We start from the raw sequence: 18,448 nt of genomic DNA on the forward strand, positions 1-18,448 counted from the left end.
TAATTTTGATTCTTGCAAATATTTCCAGTGTCAGCAGTCTGGAAATACAATTTTTTTGCATTTGTAACCTTTAGCACTGACATGATGAATGAGCACTGAGATTCCAGACAGTATCAGTAGTTTTATTCATTGGAGGAAGTCCTTCTTGACCCCTTTATAAGTGAAACACTGGTAATTGACATGAACGTACAGGAGTGACAACCACTTGCCAGGGACCGATAGAAGAGTGGTCTGCACCCCCTCCCCCCCTTTATTGTGGCTGCTGTAGCTCAATCCAGTTGTCGTTACCAGGGCTGTGGAGTCGGAGGCAATTTTGGGTACCTGGAGTCGGAGTCGGCAAAAATCGACTCCGACTCCTACTAGATTTAAATTGGAATAAAAAATAAAAAAGTTTTAATGTCCCAATTCACAAAAACTTATAATTAATTACCGTATTTTTCGCCCTATAAGACGCACCTAGGTTTTTGAGGAGGAAAATAAGAAAAAAAATATTTTTAACCAAAATGTTTGCTTTTGGTGGGTTTTGAACTAATGGTGGTCTGTGGATGGCAATGTTATGGGGACATCTGTGGATGGCACTGTTATGGGGGCATCTGTGGATGGCACTTATGGGGGCATCTGTGGATGGCACTGTTATGGGGGCATCTGTGGATGGCACTGTTATGGGGGCATCTGTGTATGGCATTGTTATGGGGGCATCTGTGGATGGCACTGTTATGGGGGCATCTGTGGATGGCACTGTTATGGGGGCATCTGTGGATGACACATATATAGCATCTTATCTTATGTGTCATCCACAGATCCCCCCCATAACAGTGTCCCTGTGTAGTGAATGGGGGCCGGCATCTGTTTCTCTAATGGCAGCGGGGCCCGGTGCCGGCTTCATTCATAAAGTGCGCGGAGCAGGCGCGTGACGTAGTGAGCTACGCTACGAGCGCCCACCCGGCCTCCTGACTGCCAAGAAGTTAGTAGTAAGTAGTACAGCGCTAGATTTAAGATGATTGGAATACTTTAACAATACCCACAAGTTAGATATGATTACCGTATACTACAGTGAGCGGGGCCCGGTGTAGTAGAATACAGTGACTGCACGGGCCCCCAGCCCCTCCTCCCTCTCAGCCTATTCACCGGTTGGTCGCAGCATTCGCCCAATAAGACGCACTGCTATTTTTCCCCCACTTTCGTGAAAAATACGGTACTTCTCTACTGTAAGAATAAAGGCCAATGCATGCAGTGCGTCACGTTACCACAAAACGAACACGTTAAGTGACCATGAAGAAGCATGCTTTTCATATGCTTCACTATATGGCACGCAACGCACAGTTAAGGAGCGGCAATACCTATACTTTCCATTGTGTTGTGTTCCGCTGTTACAGGGAACGCATCGCCCATGGTTAACCTAGCCTCTCACTGATAACTGATTAAGTAAATATGTTTTTTGCAGGACTAGACACTTGTATAAGTGACGGGAATGGATAGTCAATAGCTCAAGACTGAAGCTGTAAACCATTTGAAAAACTGCTGTCATTTAGCTAAGGCTACTTTCACACCTGCGTTCAGGTGTCCGCTCGTGAGCTCCGTTTGAAGGGGCTCACAAGCGGCCCCGAAAGCAGCCGTCCAGCCCTAATGCATTCTCAGTGGACGCGGATCCGCTGAGAATGCATCAGTCTGCCAGCGTTCAGCCTCCGCTCAGCGAGCGGACACCCGAACGCTGCTTGCAGCGTTCGGGTGTCCACCTGGCCGTACGGAGGCAAGTGGATCCGTCCAGACTTACAATGTAAGTCAATGGGGACGGATCTGTTTGAAGATGACACTATATGGCTCAATCTTCAAACAGATCCGCCCCCATTGACTTTCAATGTAAAGTCTGGACGGATCCGTTCAGGCTACTTTCACACTTAGAAATTTTTCTAAGTTATAATGCAGACGGATCCGTTCTGAACGGATGCAAACGTCTGCATTATAGGAGCGGATCCGTCTGATGAAACATCAGACGGACCCGCTCCGAACGCTAGTGTGAAAGTAGCCTAAGGCTATAAAAACTTGTAAACTTAGATTGTTAGCTTAAACTTTAAACATGACTATGGGATTCTACTAGGGAAATCGTGTTTTACAATAAATGCCCCTTCCCGGATCCTCCCACTGCCCTATCTTCAGCAGAAGATCAGCACACAAAGGAGAAGGCAGCAGCTTCCTAGCAAGTAGTTCTGTGGTAATGACATATATGTTGCCTTTCTTTCCTTCAAGGAATGTATAAAATACATTCGCATATTAAAAACTGAGGAGTCGGAGTTGGAGTCGGAGCATTTATCTACGACTCCACAGCCCTGGTCGTTACTTGATAGTCTTCTTACTGCGGTTTTGTTTCTTGCAGTTCACAATAATTGTATCCTTGCTGTAATGGATATTGGTTCTCTGTGAACTTCCTCCTTCTGCTTTTACATAGTCAATGTGAGCCCACAGAGCTGAAGTGTAAGGGCTCATGCACATGGCCATAGCCATTTTTGCGGATACGCAAAACACGGATACCGGCAGTGTGTGTTTTTTGCATTTTCCGGAGCAGAATGTCAGGCCCATAATAGAACAGTCCTATCCTTGTTTGTAATATGGACCAGAATATGACATGTTCTATTTTTTTGTGAGGCCACGGAACAGACATACGTATGCGGACAGCACACAGTCTTTTGTGGCCCCACTGAAGTGAATGGGTCCACATCCAACCCGCAAAAAAAACAACTTATCGGATGCAGACAAAAATACGTTTGTGTGCATGAGCCCTAAAGCAGAGTGGATAGACATTCCAGACACCCTCAAACGTCCAACACAGTTTAGATTACTAAGGAACTAAGCTACATTTATGGATTATAGCCATGCTCGAACAGATTAGGGCTCCACAGTATATTGTAGGTAAGTATCACTCAAATTTAGGACTGAGTATTTGTAAAGAGCACCTTTAATAAGGATCAACCCTATTAAACTAGGTGCTGCTACAGTTGATCCTGCTAGTTAAAATGATACCTGTCCTATGTAAATCTGTTCCAGCCTTCCTAAGAAAAAGGCTTTTATTCTTTATGCAAGTAAGGGCTTCAGTGCACCGAGGGCCACACCCCAAAGAATGAAAGTCTGTTTTCTTGGGAACCCCACAAATAGTATTCACAAGACAGGTATCATATTAATCGGTTGTATCGACCCTACCTGACAGTATGCTTGGTTTATTAGGGTTGTTTCTTCTGACAGGTCTACTGCACATCCTCTTTCAATTGTGTGGGTACAGATGTTCCTGTGGAGAAGGCATCAAAGGAAGTCTGTTTACTTTGGCCAAGTTGTCAGAACCATCCAGGCGTGTCTTTTTAAGTAATCCCAGTTTTTAGTGTTTTTACATACAGATATTCTTCATTACGATGCCTTGTAGACTGTAAGCTCTCGTGGACAGGGTCTTCTCCCTCTCTCAACCAGTCTGTTACTAAGTTCATGCACATTGGACTTGTACAGTGGTGCGGAGAGGGAAATGCTTTGTACAGTATGTTGGTTTAATGAGGCTGAATCATTATGTGAGTAACCGGTTGAGGGAATGACAGAGAGGAGATGTATCGGGAGAGCATACAGGGGCGAGTGAAGAGATTTCTGGTTAGATTTCAGCCCAGAGCTTCATAAATGTTTACTTAATGTGACACAGTCAACAAACCGCCACTGCTAACCAAATAAAGTTATGTGCTGCTAACAGTACCGTCTCCATTAAAACCTGCGTTGTCCACTACTAGTTGATGTCCAAGTGACCATTAGCTTATGCAGGAATCCTGGCAATTAATTCTTCTTTCTTCTTTTCTTTAGGTATCCTGCTTTCACAGCAAAATGATGCTCATTCTTCCCCTGTGCCTGGCAACTCCCCAACTAGGGATATTGAGGTGATGCCAGATCTCCGACACAATGAAGAGGACAGCATAAAAGAGGAGCCTTTAACTATTTCAGAGCAGGTGTACAACCCCAGTGCTAGCTTGCTGCCCACACCAGTAGATGAGGGGGTTGAGATGCTCTTTAACAGCTCGCTCAGAGCAGAGGCTGAAAGGGACGATGCTGATTCATTTGAGGAATTTGATGTAGATGAACATGCATTTTTGATTGCAGAGGAAGAAGAAATGAAGGAGGCCAGGAAAGCGCTAAGTGTGAGCTACAATTTCCTGATGGGAAACATGCAGCTGAATGCGTTTCTGAAAAGCTTCTCCCGGCTGGTGTTGGTAGCTTTGGGGTTGCTCTTGGTATTTCTACCATTGTTACTTGTCCTGCTGGAGTCAGACATTGACATTTCCTTTCTACATGACATCCGACAGACTCCAGAGTTTGAGCAGTTCCACAACCAGTACTACTGCCCTCTTAGAAAGTGGCTGGCATGTAAAATTAGCTCGGCACTTAATGTTGCCAACAGCTCTTAAACTATTGCAATATTCATACCTGAGGTTTATATCCAGCAGATGGTTCTCTTCCCCATCATATTTTAAAGCAGTCTTCTCAATCCTTAACAGGGTTATTGATACTGTTACCAAAAATACAGAACTACATAATTACATTGTAAACTGTCTAGATTCCATTGTTTTTTACTATATAGTGAGGTAATTATGGAAATATCTCTATATTTTTAGCAGTTAACATAATGAGGTGTATAAAGTAGGATGCATTCGACTTTCACCTGTTCCTGAAGAGTCACTGTGAATATAAACCTCGGTATAATTTACTACAACCCCTTCCTGCCATAGTGGACTGGTACTATGAAGTGCGGTGCAGTCACCCCTGGCAGTGGAATGGGTAACCGATGCCTATACAAGCAACATTTTTTTGCTGGTTTTATTTTCTTACCTTTTTATGTGTTTCAATATTTTGGTAAATTTGTAGTAAAGAAATATGTCTTCTTAACTTATTTAATTGTACAGACCTAAAAGTTGAATGCACAAGCGCATGTTGAGAAAACTGTTTTTACGTGTCTCTGCAATGTTGCTTTTTCCCAATGTTTTATTCTTATTTAGTCTATGCCTCGTGTATATTTTTTTTCATTTTTTAAAACACAGATGATAATTGCACAGCACATGAAAGATGTTCAGCAGGTGTACTGGTGGTGACCTAAGCCAGGAACAATGCAGTTTATGTGTAATACATGCAAAAAGTGTATTTTCCTATTTAGTCAGGGTATATAGTTTGTATAAATTGCACAAGCCTCATTTATATAGAAACGGGAAGTCAAATTTATAATATTGTTTCACTTAAATGAATTAAATATATCCCAAGAAAAAAAAGAAACTCTTGTGTAAATTTGATGAATTTGACAACATTTTTCCACAAATCTCACTTTGACATGTCATCCAAAAAAAATCAGTGCTAGAAATAACTAAAGTGTCACAACCATTCACATGTTCAGATCTTTAAGTTAGCCTTGTTTAAAGGATCTTTCATGAAAATCGTGTTCAGCTTTTACTGGCTGAGCTTAACTGAACACAATGATACAATGCCATTGTTATTCTTTGTAAACTGAGAAATTAAAGGGATTGTCCAGTGGAGCAAAATTTTGTAAAGAGATCAAAGTGATCACTGATGCTGTTCCAATGCTTCCAATGCCCACAGGTCTTAACCTGATATTTTATGGTTTGGAACCTTCCACTTGCACATTTCAGACTTTAGATGGATACCATGTTTTCTTTTCCTCTCCTCCTGATTTTCTAAGTGCTAAAGTAATGTATGTAAATAATGTGTTTGCTCTGGGGTTGCCTTGATTGCATGGACCTGCTCTCATAAAAACCCTGCATCCAAGTACAGAAGACCCTACCGAATTTGGTGGTTTTCCAGACAATCTCATTATCTGCTTGATCCTCTGATGGCTGAGATTAAAGCAAGCCTCTGGCTTAAAAAAATAATAATTCACATTACTTGGGGTAGGAGCTTACATGGTGACCTCAGTTTAGCTGCAGGTCTGTCATTTCCTGGACTCCTCTTTTGCCATCCAAGATGGCTGCTCCACTTCCCAGACTACCTGGTGCTTACTGTGCATTTGGTAGCCCAAGACACTTCCTACTGCCCTTGGATTGGACAGAATTGCTCATGTGAACAATGCTGGCCAATCCAAAAGCAGGGCTGGACAAGTAGGAAGTGTCTTGGGCTACCAAATGCACAATGTACATCAGACAGTCTGAGAAGGTGGGCGGCCATATTGGATAGCAGAAGAGGAGCCTGGGAATTAGTGGATTGACAACTAAAAGATGAAAAGGAGGTCACCAGATAAGTTAAATGTGACCTTTTTGCTTAAATGAAGAATCAGACTAGACAGCACTAGTTTATCCCCTGCTCCCTATTGAAATTAATTAATCTGTCACCAGGTTTATGCTGCACTATCTGAGGGCAGCATAAAGTAGTGGAAGACAGCCTGATTATAGTGGCAGTCTGTATTTTTCATAAAAGCACACTTTGTTAGATGCATGACAAGCTGAGCCACCAGTCCTCTCAATGATGTGCACATAATTTAGAATACTCGATATCCATTAGCAGCTTTCTCTCTATGCACAGTAATAGGGAGGGGGCTGTCAATCAACTGCGGAAGAGCGGGTTAGCCTGTCGCTTATGAATACGAGGACTCCACCCTTAGCTTGTGCTGTATCTAATTGTGATGTTATAGAAACTACGGCCAGAAAACAAGTACTGTGACACACTGTTATAAGGCAGTATAAACATGGCGACAGATTCCCTGTAACATGGATGTTCGGAGTACCTGTTGGTATTTATATTTTTAAAGCAGGTAAAAGATCTGGAAGGACAGAAAAATAAAACAAGGTGTTTTAGGGCCATTATTCTCAGCTGAATCTCTACCGAGCTCCTACATTAAAGCTGTTACAATATGATTTGACGCTAATACCGAAATTGAAAAACAGTTCACCAAATCATTGATTGTCACATTCTGAGAAAATTGTTGTATCTCTTGTTGTCAGTTGTGAATTATTAAGGCAATTAAATCATTTCTCATCTTATTTGGCAACATCCAAATCAGGGATCAGTGACGTCATACACATAAAGTTATAAATGTTTGCACTGCCCAGTGTTCGAAGAAATCTGTGAATTTTCAGTTTTAGCTATTTATTCTTTGTATTATGTGTAATATAAATTGTGTAAATTATTTCATTAGAAATATACACATATATATTTATGTATGTCGGCTATGTATGGCAAAGTCAATAGTCTTTGGCCATAAGACAACCATATTTATGCACCCGTATTACGTCCACAGCACCCGAACTGTCCATGATTGTGTGGAACTGAACTTAGATCACCATACAACCTTATCGTAATCTGGGTTCGGTTCAGTAGAACCCCAGGGCTGTAGTTGTTGCAGCTCATATTATGTGGTATTATGACCACATTGCAATGACACATAATACATTTAACATCCTAATCCACATTGTGTTTCTATGCATACGAGGTTGGTTTAACTGGAAATGGCTCTCATCAGATATTTTACACTCACACATTAAAGATTTAAAGTGACCCTCAGGTTCCAGGGAAAAAATAATCACATTAACCAAGGAATGAACAGAAGACTTATCTGTGACCTCCTTTTCACCTTTTTTGTCAATTCCTGGGCTCCTCTTCTGCCATCCAAGATGGCCATTCCACTTCTCAGACTACCTGATATACTGTGTGTATTTGGTAGCCTAAGACACTTCCTGCTGCCTTTGGTTTGTCCAGAATGTGATCAGTGCTGGCCAATCCAATGGCAGGGCTTTATAAGTAGGAAGTGGTTTGGGCTACCGTTGTGTAGTATGTATTAGAGTGCGGTGCGGCCATCTTGAATGACAGAAGACGAGCTTGGGAATTGATGTGGATCTGCAGCTAAAAAGATGAAAAGGAAGTCACCAGGTAGGTGTTCTGTTTATTCCACGTTTTTTCTTGAACTGGGGGTCATTCTGATATCTAGCACAGTTTACTAAAGGGGTGAATTCATCTTTTGTTTTTTTTGGATACAGGAAGTAACATTTCAGAACTGAAGAGAAAAAAGGAGGTAATTGGCTGCATTGCTTAATGCGGAGCTTTATACTCACTGCAATGTCCCATATATAACAGCCTTTCTTAAAAATAACTTACTGATGCAATGCCTTCTCTGCTGGCGTGTCCATTCCCTTCGCTGCCCTCCCGTTCCAGGGTCCTGTCCTTCCACACCAAGTATATTCAGATGTGGATGTAGTTAGGAGCCCTGTATAATTGTAGCATTAGGGGCTTTTTTTACACAAACATAGCCAAAATGTGGAACCGTTTTACTGAAAAAGTGTGAGCAAACAGGAATGTTCATGTAATTTCATTCATCCAAGAGATTAGATATTGTGTGTCATTCTGAGAACCGAAGGGCTTAGTGTAAGGTCAGATTTAATCTGAGTATACAGTATTTGTGTGTAGCTGCTCATGATTGCAGATCTAGGCGTCCCATACGTCTCTCTGTTGCTGGTGATCTGTCATGTCTTGTGCAGTTTGGAAATGTCACTTTTTTCCTTCAATATTAGGGTGAAGGAAAGTTGTCATCAAGATACATTGTAATGCAATATACGTGTGACATCTGATTTCCATTTATTTCCATATTATTTCCGGCGTCAGTACCGCTGCTAGTACCTATGAAGGTGTCGAAATTTAACTTCTATATGCAACTTCAGTAGAATATCCTAGTACCATAGAACATTTTATACCATTGGGAACATTTGCAGATGAAGATATCTTGATGACGGCTATCCTCCCAAATGGCCCATGTGTAGAGGCCCATACTTATTCATTACAATGTGTGAATTGTCATATTCTCTGTATGTACTTTATTTAGCTCCTGCACTCCATGAATTGCTGAGCAGGGCTCTTTGTTCATTAACACATAACAACACCTTGTTTCAGTGTCCAATTGTGTAATATTTGTCCGTTAACATTTTATGACTAGAAGCAGGTTAAAGCAAGTGCAAAGCTTGATTGATGAAGGTGGATGGATTCCTTGCAAGTGACATGAAATATAAACTGGTAAACTTTACCAACATTCGAGGGAAAATTGCTAACAAAAAAGGTATAAATCATTTTCTAGATTTATTACAGAGTTGGAAAATGAAAGGATGGACAAGTCCTCCATGTTTCCAATCAGTTTTATATTTGTCTCCCAGCCAATGCATGTTGCACACAGCATATGAGGAGACAGGATGGTATAGAAGGTAGTGGGTAAAGAAAGGTAATCCCTAACGATGCATCATTTCCACTCCTCCATTACAGGGGGTAGTCGATATGCTGCTGACGTCACAACACAGAAGGACACATTATTGCATTAGGCTTCATATGTACAATATAAATAATGATAGCAGATTTCAGTTGTTCACATTGTCCCTACCTCGGTGAACTACAATGTAAGCACCATAGGGCTAAGCAGTTATCAGGTTTGTACTATACATTATGCTTTATTGCTCTGGCCTGTTGTGGTACTTTTTTGCCAGGCATCATAGCATCTAACAGTTGTTAAAAATAATAAGGGCCATTAATTCAACCAGTAATTGGACATTACATATAATGTCATCAAATTGTTTAAAAAATGGGAGTATGCCACCCTAGAACTAGTCTGTGTGACTATCTTAACAAGACAAGGGTGGCTTGTGTAAAGGTGGCCATACACATTAGATGGAAGTCAGCCATAAGGGAAAGGTATGGCGAAAGAAGGATCGAGCATGTCAGATTTCCAGATGCCTGATTCTCAGGGAAGATAAGCCGTCTCTTTCTCCCCTATACCCATTGAAAACACATACATACTTTGCATACATGCATAGCTTTTGATTGACAGCTATCTAAACTGTATGGCCAACTTTATGCAATAGCATTGTCTTTGACCTATTTTATGAAACTTAAAGAGCATCTGTTAACATTATCAACAGATCATGGTGACTAACATGAGCCCTTTTTCTCAGCAAATGGTATTACCAATGTAGAGAAATTCTTACTTTTAGTAATATCTAAATGAGGTGTTTGGGCCACTGAGGGGCTGGACTGGCCCCTTGGAGCACCATTTCACCTCCGCCTCCCAGTGACACTGACATGGCCAGGCACCCTTATTATTCCAATGCCTGGCTCTGAAATCTCCTGCTTAGCCATTTGTCCCTGCTCAGAGATCTTGACTGGACGTGCGCCAATGGTACAGCTGCCTGCTTATGCACAAGATCTCAGGGCCAGGCATTGGAGCAACGAAGAAGCCTGGCTCTCTCAGCCTTACTGGGAGGGGGAGTGGCAGTGAGTTTAAGTGGTGCTCTGAGTAGCTAGACCAGCCCCTCAGTACTCTGAGCACCTAATTTGCATATAACTATAAGTTAGATTTCTTGGCAACAGTAATACCGATTGCAGAGAGAAAGGGCTTTCGTTAGTCACCATGATTCTGGTTTAATAGGGTTGATCATGGTGACAGATGCTCTCTAATATCAGAGTTCCTATTCACTTCTATGGAAGACAAACCGATACAAAAATGAATCGGTCTGCCTCAGTTCAGGCAGGATTTTTTTTATTACAGGGTACTGTGCTTTGCCTTTGTGACCTACTGTACAAATGCAACATGATGTGTGAAATCTGATTGAAAATGTGATGCAAATGGATATTTTATTTCTAAGATTTTTTTCTGCAAAAATGTTGGCATCTAGCAATCCTAAGGCCTATTTCAAACTGTGATACAGGCTTCATATTATAACCCCTCACATGCACCCCCATAGTGTTCTACATTCAGTACAGTAAAACCAAATGGGTCAGGGTGTTGCAGTCATATGGAGTCTGAATCAGAATTTTATAACCAGATGATTTCATACAAAGCATGCTACATTTCTTCACAGTTGGCCAGAGCTAGCATTTGTTTGCCCCTCATCTGAAGTGCAGTTGGACCTTGGAATAAAGTACGTCATATGCTGGGTTAGAAGCAGCAGGCATATCCAGAGGTTTGTTTCCATGTATCCCTTGACTAATATAAAATGTGAGCTCTGCTTTAAAATAGCATTTGCCTTTCACCCTGGGATTAAAATGTTGAAAAGGGAGACAAATGAAAACCATGGCGGAGCTATTATTACTGGTTGTTAATTGTCATTTGACAGCTGTGAGAGATTTGGTGGGCTCCGGCGTTGCTGGAAGTTAAGGTGGAACAGGAGTCCAGGGCTACAACTGAGTTTCTGTGATTGTGATATTTCATGTATTATGTTTGTACAGTAGAGGTTATGTATAGCTGGTTGATGATGATGGAATAGTGCTATGTGTTACTGTATGTAATTACAATGTACTTCTTTCTGTGGATCGTCTTACTCAAACACAACTCTGGGAGCTCATATTAAAGCCTATGTGTATAACTTTCTGTTGTAAAATAGGAGAAATTCTACCTGTAATTGCAGCCTTATTATCTTTGTATGATGTAAATTTCACATTTCTATGTCAACATCCAGATTGTTTTGTATGGTAATCTTCAGACAATCCCTAATAAAAATCCTACAGATGACTACAGCAATTTCATGGAATCCAGTTGATTTTATTTAATTTACATTTATAAATTTATATACGGTAATTTAAATAAATAATTTAAAGGGGTTGTCCACTCCTTTTTATATTGATGGCTTATCCTCAGGATAGGTCATCAATATCTGATAAGTGAGGGATCCAACACCCGACACCCCCGCTGATCAGCTGTTCAGGTTGTCACAGGTATCTGTAGCCATGTTGACTGTAGTGCATCCCGCAGCTGCTGGAGGGTCCGTGGGGGAAGATCCATAGAGCGAATGTGACAATCGAGGTGGTCCCACAGATGCTCAATTGGGTTCAAGTCGGGAGAATTAGGGGGCCAGGGTAGTACTTGGAAGTCTTGGTCATGCTCTTCTAATCAATGTCAGACATTTCTAGCTAGTTGCATTGTCTTGCTGGAAGAACACATCTGCCCCAGGGAAAACAATCAGTATGTATTGGTGTACATGATCTGCAAGGATGGATGAGTGGGTCCAGAGAATGCTGCAAAAATATTTCCCAGACCATAATGCTGCCACCACCAGCTTGTGTTCTTCCAGCAATGGTTGCATGGTGTTTGTTCTCTGATCTTTATCGCCTGACACACCAATATCCATTTGATGAATCAGAAAATGTGACTCTTCGGAGAAGGCAACCATTTGCAAACCAGCGGAGGTCCAATTCCAACACTGCCATAAAATTTGATGCCTTTTCTGCCAATGCAACTTCTTAGTAGAGGTGCAGTGACCATCAGCTTTGGGGCCCTATACGCAGTAGGGTTGACTGAACTGTTGTTTTAGACACATCTGGTAGCCCCCTGTGTCATTTTGATGGTGAGCTGCTCCACTGTATTGTGTTGGCCCACTCTCGCGCACCTTTGTAGCCAACGCTCACCTCTCATATTAATAGCTCATGGTGCTCCACAGTTTGTACATTGCTTATCTGCAATAGTGCCTTTTTGTCCACTCATGATACACTTTCACAACAGCAGCATACCAACAGTTCACAAACGAGGGATATGTATGCAGACAACCTATTGCAAACCTTATATACCCAACCAAGCCAGCTCATGACATGTGACTTGCTTCATGAGCTATGTGCTGCTGATGTTGAAAGTGGTCATGATAATGTGACTCGACTATGTATAATGGAATACCATATAATCAGTCCTTACAATCTTAGATCGTTTTCTCCCTAAGTAGCATTGCTCATGGAGGCGCCATACAGCAACACATGGAAGCCAACATATCTGTAATACATGGAGGCCACAATCACAAGGGAGTGGGCTGATCAGCATTTTGCATCAATGTGTAAGCCAAAACCAGGAGTGGGTCCAAAACAGAGAAGAGGAGCACATATTTTCATTATACTCTTTCCCTTGTTGGTTTTGCCCAGAAAATACTCATGCAAAACACTGACCAAAATTCTACCCTGTGAAAGAGGTCTTGGTTGGAAGAGACTGAGATCACTCAGTATTACTTCTATATTATCACACTGTTGTATTGCTCTAGATTCCAAACTCATCTGCATAGTAGCAAACAGTTTTGAATTTGCGTGGACTGTCCCTAATTTTTAAAGCTAATCCTGGCAAATTATGGCTGTCCCTGGCTAAACATAATAACAGTGACATCCACAATGCTCCCATAACAGTGACATCCACTGTGCTCCCACAGTGATCTCCACAGCATCCCACCGCCTTAACAGTGACCTCCACAGCGCCCCACCCCCTTAACAGTGACCTATAGTGATGAGCGGCAGGGCAATATTCGAATTCGTGATATTTTGAGAATATTTGGGCGAATATTCGCCATATATTTGCGAATTCGAGAATTTGTTATCTCCAGTCATTATTTTCTTGATTGCAAAAATCGGCAACTGAAAAATTTGCAATAAAAATTTGCATTATGAAAATTTGCAATCAACACTACTCCTAAAGTCAAAGATATTGCAGCCTTCTTATTGGCCCACAAGCTAGAAGCAGGGAGCTTGATTAAAAAAAATCTTGAATATTCGAAATTACGAATATATATCACTATATTCTAAATACTCGCGAATTCTCGAAGTGCCGATATTGGCGATAAAAAGTCGCAATTCGAATATTCGTGATCAACACTAGTGACCTATAACAGTGAAGAAAAATGGCTGAGTTGTTATCTAAACCTGGTGTAAAACTGTGTGTATGTCAGTGAGGCGAAGACTGAAGGACCTGCAACTTCTATTTCCAATAAGGGTCATGTGATCGTATGTATGTCAGTTAGGATATGACTGAAGGACCTGGGAGCTTCTATTGGCTAACACGCGTCATGTGAAGATGCCATATTTGCATTTTTTGGGAATATCTCAAGAACTGTATGTCCTAAAGAGCTGAGTTCTAAGACCTTTCTAAACACCTGATTTACCTATATGCCAAATTTGGTGCAGATTGGTCCAATCTTTTGGCAGTGCATAAAGAACAGGCAGACAATAGACAGACAGAAATTAATTTTTATATACAGTACATAAGACATAAAAACGTGATTTCTCAGTAGTGCCCTTCTTATAAAGTTCTCATCTACAAAGCTGAACAACGCAGACAATGAAATCTTAAGGGGGTTTTCCAGGACTTACCTAATAATGATCTATCTATCATCAATATCATATCAGGGTTCAGTTCTTTACACTACCTGCAGAACCAGGACAGGAGCCAGACATTGGAGCTCAAAGCTCCGTACACTATGTAATGTTTGATAATAAAGAATTCATCTAGGTCTAGTTCTATCTAAACAGTGAATAGAAGCACTTTCCATTTTATCTTCATAAAAAGTTAACATTACTCAGCAAGTCTATTTGATTTTGTACTACTCTCCTTTTTGGAATATAGTTTGGAGTTTATCTGCAGGCTTGTATTTCCAGTCTATATACAACAGCAAAAACCCACTGGAAATGGGATTCAGTTCTTGAACAGTTCCACCATCTAGTGGTCAAATTGGGCAAAACAAGAAAACCGCAGCCTTCAAATACAAGTTAGGTCCATATATATTTGAACACTGACACAAATTTGGTTTTTATTACCTGTTTACTAAAACATATTCAAGTTATTTAATGGACATAAAGTCTAGACTTTTAGCTTTCATTTGAGGGTATTCACATTAAAATTGGATGAAGGGTTTAGGAGTTTCAGATCCTTTACATGTGGCACCCTGTTTTTAAAGGGACCAAAAGTAATTGGATAATTGACTCAAAGGCTGTTTCATGGGCAGGTGTGGGCAATTCCTTCATTAGTTCATTCTCAATTAAGCACATAAAAGGCCTGGAGTTGATTTGAGGTGTGGTGCTTGCATTTTGAAGATTTTGCTGAAAAGAAAACATGCGGTCAAAGGAGCTCTCCATGCAGGTGAAAACAAGCCATCCTTCATCTGTGAAAACAGAAAAAAACTATCCGAGAAATTGCTACACTAATAGTAGTGGCAAAATCTACAGTTTGGTACATCCTGAGAAAGAAAGAAAGCACTGGTGACCTCAACAATGCAAAAAGACCTGGACGCCCACGGAAGACAACAGTGGTGGATGATCGCAGAATAATTACCATGGTGAAGAGAAAACTCTTCACAACAGCCAACTAAGTGAACAACACTCTCCAGGATATAGGTGCATCAATATCCAAATCTACCATAAAGAGAAGACTGCATAAAAGTAAATACAGAGGGTTCACTGCACGGTGCAAGCCACTCATAAGCCTCAAGAATAAGAAGGCTAGATTGGACTTTGCTATAAAAAAAAACATCTTAAAAAACCAGCACACTTCTGGAAGAACATTCTTTGGACAGATGAAACCAAGATCAACCTCTACCAAAATGATGGAAAGAAAAAACTATGGCAAAGGCATGGTACAGCTCATGATCCAAAGCATACCACATCATCTGTAAAACACGGTGGAGGCAGTGTGATGGCTTGGGCAAGCATGGCTGCCAGTGGCACTAGGTCCCTAGTGTTTATTGATGATGCGACACAGGACAGAAGCAGCTGGATGAATTCTGGTGTTTTCAGAGACATACTGTGTGCTTAAATCCAGCCAAATGCAGCCAAACTGATAGGTCAAAGTTTCATAATAGAGATGGACAATGACCCAAAACATAAAGCCAAAGCAACCCAGGAGTTTATTAAAGCAAATACGTGGAATATTCTTGAATGGCCAAGTCAGTCACCTGATCTAAACCCAATAGAGCATGCATTTCACTTGTTATAGACTAAACTTCAGACAGAAAGTCTTACAAACAAACAGCAACTGAAAACTGCTGCAGTAACGGCCTGCAAGAGCATTAAAAAGGAGGAAACACAGCGTCTGGTGATGTCCATGAGTTCAAGACTTCAGGCAGTCATAGCCAACAAAGGGTTTTCAACCAAGTATTAGAAATAAAATTTTGTTTACAATTATTTAATTTGTCTAATTACTTTTGAGCCCCTGAAATGAAGGGATTGAGTTTAAAAAATGCTTTAGTTCCTCACATTTTTATGCCACCATTCTGTTCAACCCACTAAATTAAAGCTGAAAATCTGAACTTCAACTGCATCTGAATTGTTTTGTTCAAAATTCATTGTGGTAGTGTACAGAACAAAAATTAGAAAAATGTTGTCTGTGTCCAAATATATATGGACCTAACTGTACATTAAAGAGGTTGTCTCACTTCAGCAAATAGCATTTATTATGTACAGAAAGTTAATACAAGGCACTTACTAATGTATTGTGATTGTCCGTATTGCTTCCTTTGCTGGCTTCATTCATTTCTCCATCACATTATACATTTCTCGTATCCAGCACAAGCAGGAACTGAAGACAGCTGCAGTAGAGGCCTGGCAGAGCATCACCAGGGATGAAACCCAGCGTCTGGTGATGTCTATGCGTTCCAGACTTCAGGCTGTAATTGACTGCAAAGGATTTGCAACCAAGTATTAAAAAGTTAAAGTTTGATTTATGATTATTATTTTGTCCCATTAGTTTTGATCCCTTAACAAGTGGGAGGCACATATGCAAACTGCTGTAATTCCTACACCGTTCACCTGATTTGGATGTAAATACCCTCAAATTAAAGCTGGCAGTCTGCAGTTAAAGCACATCTTGTTCGTTTCATTTCAAATCCATTGTGGTGGTGTATAGAGCCAAAAATTTTAGAATTGCATCAATGTCCCAATATTTATGGACCTGACTGTACAATCCATTAAGTCTGGAATTTTTGGGACTGTCATATCGCAGTCGCAGCAACACCATTGACAATCATTAGATCTAATCTTGCATGACACATAACTGTATAGCCCCAGCCTCATGGATGCAAGTAAAATGGACTTGGCATTACTCCAACTATACCTTATCTCCAGTGTTGGACTGCGGTACTTAGGGCCCACCAGTGTAACTGATTCTGGGGGCCCACCTTAGGGCTCCTGCACACTAACTTATTTTTTTTTATGTCTGTACCGTTCTCTTTACTTCAATGGGGCCGCAAAAAAAAAAAATGACTCTGTGTGCATTCCGTGTCTGTATGTCCGCATGGCCGTTCTGCAAAATAATAGAACATGTCCTATTATTGGCAGCATTACAGACAAGGATAGGACTGTTCTATTAGAGGCCGGCTGTTCTGTTCCGTATAATGTGGAGTGCACACACCCGGTATCCATGTTTTGCGGATCCGCAATTTGCAGACTGCTAAACATCCAACGGTCGTGTTCATGAGTACTTACAGTGATAACAGAAATATTAAAGATGAAGTATGATGGCAGACATTCATAGCAAAATGCACAAACATACATGTGGCAGAATTTACACACATATGGATATTTTGCACTTAAGTCAGAAACAAGACACATGCAGCGCACACCTGTCACTCATTGGACACATGTGGCACACATCATGTAGAGAAAGTTAATACAAGGCACTTACTAATGTATTGCGATTATCCATATTGACTCTTTTCCATCACATTATACACAGCACGTATCCATTGTTTTGACCACTCTGCAATCAGTGGCGGATCCAGAGCCTGGTCTCGGGAGGGGCACTTCCAGATTATTTTCTGTCCGCCGCCACCACAAAACAATGGTGCTTATAGGACAGACTCCACAGTGTAGAGGTATACTGTATATTGTGTGGCACAGTGTATGCTATATGTGTATAACAAACATATTTCACATGAAAACTTACAATTACTTGGCTTGGGGGTCTCGGACGCCACTTCAACACTTTGGCTGGGGGGCTTGGCAGAGCTGATGTGTTTTATCCTAATGAGAAATAAGGATTTGGAGAAGGGGCAGTGGGGTTGCAAAGCATGGAGAGGATGGTGCTGCTACTAGGGGGTCATACCATGGGGGAGTAATAAAGCCCACCATAATGCCCCCCCAATAGAAATAATTCTCCTTATAATGTGACAGTGCAAAAAATACCCCCTTGTAATGCCCCCAGGTGAGCTAATGTCCCCATAGTGCCCCCATAATGTGCCAGTATAAAATATAGTGCCCCCAGTAAATGCCCCCATAGTGCTCTACTCCCCCTTCCTCCTAGTGCCTCCATAATGTACCAGTATAAAATGCTCCAGTAGATGCCCTCAGTGTCCCCCATAATTTGCAAGTATAAAATACCCCTTCTTAGTGCCCCCCGTAGATGACCCCATAGTACTCCTCTCCCCCCTTTCCCATAGTACCCACCATAATGTGTCCCAGTATAAAATGTACAGAGCCCCCCATATAAAATACCCCTTCTTTGTGGCCTCAGTAGATGCCCCTATAGTGCCCCCAATAATGTGCCAGTAACAAGAGCAACCCCCTCCAATCATGTGCCAGTAATAGCGGCCCCCCCATGTGCCAGTAATAACAGCCCCCCCATGTGCCAGTAATAACAGCCCCCCCATGTGCCAGTAATAACAGCCCCCCATGTGCCAGTAATAACTGCCCCCCCAAGTGCCAGTAATAACAGCCC

The 18,448-nt window shown here is 41.3% G+C and overlaps 1 protein-coding gene across 2 annotated transcripts in view; it reads left to right on the forward strand.

Moving 5' to 3' along the window:
- Positions 1-6,900, forward strand: part of FRMD3 (FERM domain containing 3) — a 235,002-nt gene extending 228,102 nt beyond the window's left edge. Inside the window, exon 14 of one of the 2 annotated variants that reach the window (XM_040417038.1) lies at positions 3,832-6,900. In XM_040417038.1, the coding sequence (XP_040272972.1) occupies positions 3,832-4,430 (599 nt within the window). In that variant the 3' untranslated portion in view covers positions 4,431-6,900. The remainder of the gene's footprint in view (positions 1-3,831) is intronic. The other variant, XM_040417039.1, reaches the window with a different exon arrangement.
- Positions 6,901-18,448: the final 11,548 nt, after the last annotated feature.

The sequence above is a fragment of the Bufo bufo genome, chromosome 2 (genome assembly GCF_905171765.1).
Source record: "Bufo bufo chromosome 2, aBufBuf1.1, whole genome shotgun sequence".
Taxonomy (NCBI): Eukaryota; Metazoa; Chordata; class Amphibia; order Anura; family Bufonidae; genus Bufo; species Bufo bufo.